The 3,636-nt window shown below is 43.2% G+C and overlaps 1 protein-coding gene across 1 annotated transcript in view; it reads right to left on the bottom strand.

Moving 5' to 3' along the window:
- LOC119426463 (histone-lysine N-methyltransferase 2D) overlaps positions 1–2,660 on the bottom strand; it is a gene marked incomplete at both ends in the record, with an annotated part of 109,452 nt that extends 106,792 nt beyond the window's left edge. The window contains 2 exon segments of the mRNA XM_037694023.1: positions 522–601; positions 2,445–2,660. Coding sequence (XP_037549951.1) covers positions 522–601; positions 2,445–2,659 — 295 coding nt within the window.
- Between the last annotated feature and the right edge of the window lie 976 nt (positions 2,661–3,636).

The following is a 3,636-nucleotide window of genomic DNA, read 5'->3' as shown; positions in this document are numbered from 1 at the left end:
CAGTGACTGTGTAGTCATTTAATGTAAACTCAAAGATTATTAAAAATGGTCAGACAGAACAGGAGTTTGAGGATGTATTATTAAGTCCTTAATCTATACGCCATAAGTCAAAACCATATCAAGTGTGATGAGGAGAATGAGTAGATGTGCGGACATTTTGGGTCAAACCAATTGATTCAATTACATTTTTAAAGGCTATGCTTGAGCTATCACTTTCAACACCTACATGAATATTGAAATCACCCATTACTATAACTTTATCAGTATTTAGTAGTGTCATTACTATTTAATACATTATTAATTATTACCTTTAATTATTTTATTACCTTTTAATGGTGGATGCTGTAAAAACATCCAAGAGCTAAACAAACTAAACAAAAATAAACGAGTTTTTGTTGTAAAATCATAGTTTGAATCAATTAACTAATTAAACCCTTTGTTAAAGGCAGCTCTGGGTTCTGTTTGAACCCCCGTGAGACAAGAAGTGCACAGGTGTGGGTGGAGCCTCTGCTCAACCTCACCTGTTCTTTGAGGCCGGCTCTTCTCTGCAGTGTCCGTGCTCTCTTCATCAACCACCTGTGCCCGCCCTCGGCTCCTCCCCCTGCAAGAACACAAAAAGGTCATTTGATCAGAGCCAGTCCTGTTGGCCGATGCAGTTGCCATGGCAACGACCAAAAACAGGACTTTTGGTTCTGGTCTTGGATGGGATTCAGCTCAAAGAACATTTTTAAAGAAAACCATTTCACAGGTCCGATCAGGTTTTCACCGGTTGTGTGAATTCTCAAAAGTCTGATTGGGTCCCGACTCAGTGACGTTTGCAGTGAGAATAAATAAGTTCTGTGAACCAAAAGGTACGCTACCTGTCTTCCATGGAGAAAGCTAAATAGGGGGACTTGGGGGTTGGTCTGTCCATAACCATGGCTGAGGTCGCCGAGGCAATAAAAAACCTCCGAGGCGAAAGGGCTCCGGGGATGGATGAGAATCTCCCCGATTTCCTTAAGGCTCTGGGTGTTGTGCGGCTGTCTTGGTTGACATGCCTTTGCAACATCAAGTGGACATCGGGGGTCCATTGTTACGGGCTGTTCGATCCCTATACAATTGGTGCGAAAATTTGGTTTGCATTGCTGGTAGTAAGTTGGACCCCTTCAGGGTGGGAGCTGGACTCCGCCAGGGCTGCCCATTGTCACAGATTCTGTTCATAACCTTTACGGACAGAGAGAGAGATAGAGATAGAGATAGATAGATAGAGAGAGAGAGAGAGAGAGAGAGAGAGAGAGAGAGAGAGAGTTTAAACCAACACTGTTGGTTTAAACAGCGCGCTGCGCAGCTGAGGACAAGTCTCTGTTCCAGATTTTTATTATTGTTAGTATAATTTATTAATTGTAAAGAGTGCCGTTTATTTAAAATATCGTCCAAATGGGTTGCTTTGATTTATTTTTATACAAACGTATTGTTTATTTGGCATATTTTCAAAATAAACGTTTTGTAAGTCTTTATTTTGTCTTTTTTGGTACCGAAACTGAACCGAACTGTGATTTTAGCGTACTGTTACACCCCTACTGAACACACCCCCCCCGCTTGAAAACTGTCGGTACAAGCGCACAGCTCAGATGTGTCTGAGCCGTTCCTGTAATCCCAACATCATATTCAAGTCTCTGTAGTAAAATATTGTGATCAACTGCATCAAATGCAGCACTGAGGTCTAACAGGACCAGTAGAGACACAAGTCCATTGTCTGAGGCCATGAGAATATCATTAGTGACTTTCACCAGTGCAGATTCAGTTCTGTGGTGAGCTCTAAACCCTGACTGAAACTCTTCAGATTATTTCTTTGTAGATGTTCACATAACTGACCTGAAACTAGTTTCTCTAAAATTTTTTAGATGAAAGTTAGATTAGATATAGATCTATAGTTGGCCAGGACTCCTGAGTCAAGGTTATGTTTCTTAAGTAAAGGTTTAATTACAGCAATCTTAAAGCTCTGTGGTACGTAACTGTTTATTGGAGACAAATTAAGCAGATCCAAGACGTGGTTATTAAGGAAAATACGTCTCTAAATGCCTGGACGGGATGGGATCTAACAGACGTGTGGATGGTTAGGATGAAGCCATTACTGATAATTCAGACAGGGTGAGAAGTTCAATTATCTGGGGGAAACTGACTAGAACCAGATTTCATTTCTAAACATTCTCCTTTCTGCTGTCGGACCAGTGACATCATCCCCCTGCAGGCCAAGCCCCGCTGTTATTTTCACCTGAGGTCAAAAACCACGTCTGAGTAAATTTCTGACAGAAGAACCACCAGCAGAACCTCTGATGGTTCTGAAGACCGGTCAAAGACTGTTAATACAAAACCAAGAAAGAAATGAGACCCACACTCAGGTCAGACCAGTTCTTCAGGTTCACGTACAAAGAGAACAAGTACTTTGATGTCCCGGTACTTACTTTTTCCTGGATTTAGGCAGTGGGGGAGGTGGAGGAAGAGAGGGAGTGGGCGGAGCCGAGCGCCCGTTGCTTCCATCCTTTCTCGGCCGGCCGCGGGGCCGCCTCTCAAGGGCGGGGCTAGAGGCTTTGGCCTTGGCCAGATGAGCGCTGCGTCCAGCCCGAGTGACGGGAGGGGGCGGTCCTCTGTCTCGAGGCTCCTGAGCCTCAGAGGGCATTCTGGGTAAAAAAAAAAACAACAACAAAAAAACAGACAGAGTCAAAAGTCAGTCAGTGAGGTCATAGAACTTGGAAACCTTCAGACAACAGTTATTACGCGGGTAATACACATTTACTACGTGGGTAATACACATTTACTAATTATTTCGGATTACGCTGAATAAACAAAAAATAACCTGGACGGGGTGTTTACATGACGCATTTTTATTCCAAACGGCCGTTTGATCCGATTACTTATGTCCATGTAACCATAACTAGTCAGACTAACAAAGACACTAACGAGCCCCTACTGTGAGGACTGACAGGTCAGTCTGCATATGTATCTAGCTTAGCTCAGCTTTTTAACTCGAACCCCACACTCTAGATACGTTTACATGGACATAAAGAATCGGATCAAATGACCGATCAGAATAAAAACAAGTCACAAACTAAAATCAGAACCCTTACACAACATCAGAACATCTTAACATCAGAACCCATAGAGAACATCAGAACCCTTATAGAACATAAGAACATCTTAACATCAGAACCCATAAGCCTCCAGTATACTGCCGCGTACGTCCGTTCACGCGTACGTACACGTGTACTGTACGCAGAGGGTTCAGACTCCAGCGTCCACCCCGAGCAGCTGCAGAGCAGCTTCACAAACAAGGGGCGTTTACCTTCGGGACAAATTGAGGTCGCCGATTGGTCATTTGCTGACACGCCTACTGGATTGATTGACAGGTCAGAAAAAAGAAAAAAGCAAGCGCTGGCAGCCTCAGCCGCAGCGGTGTTCTGTGTTTATATGTTGTTAATAAAAAGATCTAAAAAATTAAAAAAAAAACAGGGAGCGCTGGCTCTGCAGTCCACACATCAGACCAGCCCAGGACCCTTACAGAACATCTTATCAGAACCCTTACAGAACATCAGAACCCTTAGAGAACATTAGAACATCAGAAACCTTACAGAACATCAGAACCCTTAGAGAACATTA

Source organism: Nematolebias whitei, chromosome 20, assembly GCF_014905685.2.
Source record: "Nematolebias whitei isolate Nwh7 chromosome 20, NemWhi1, whole genome shotgun sequence".
NCBI classification, from domain to species: domain Eukaryota; kingdom Metazoa; phylum Chordata; class Actinopteri; order Cyprinodontiformes; family Rivulidae; genus Nematolebias; species Nematolebias whitei.
Note: the sequence above shows the minus strand (reverse complement) of the source record. Positions and strands in the feature narration are given on the sequence as shown.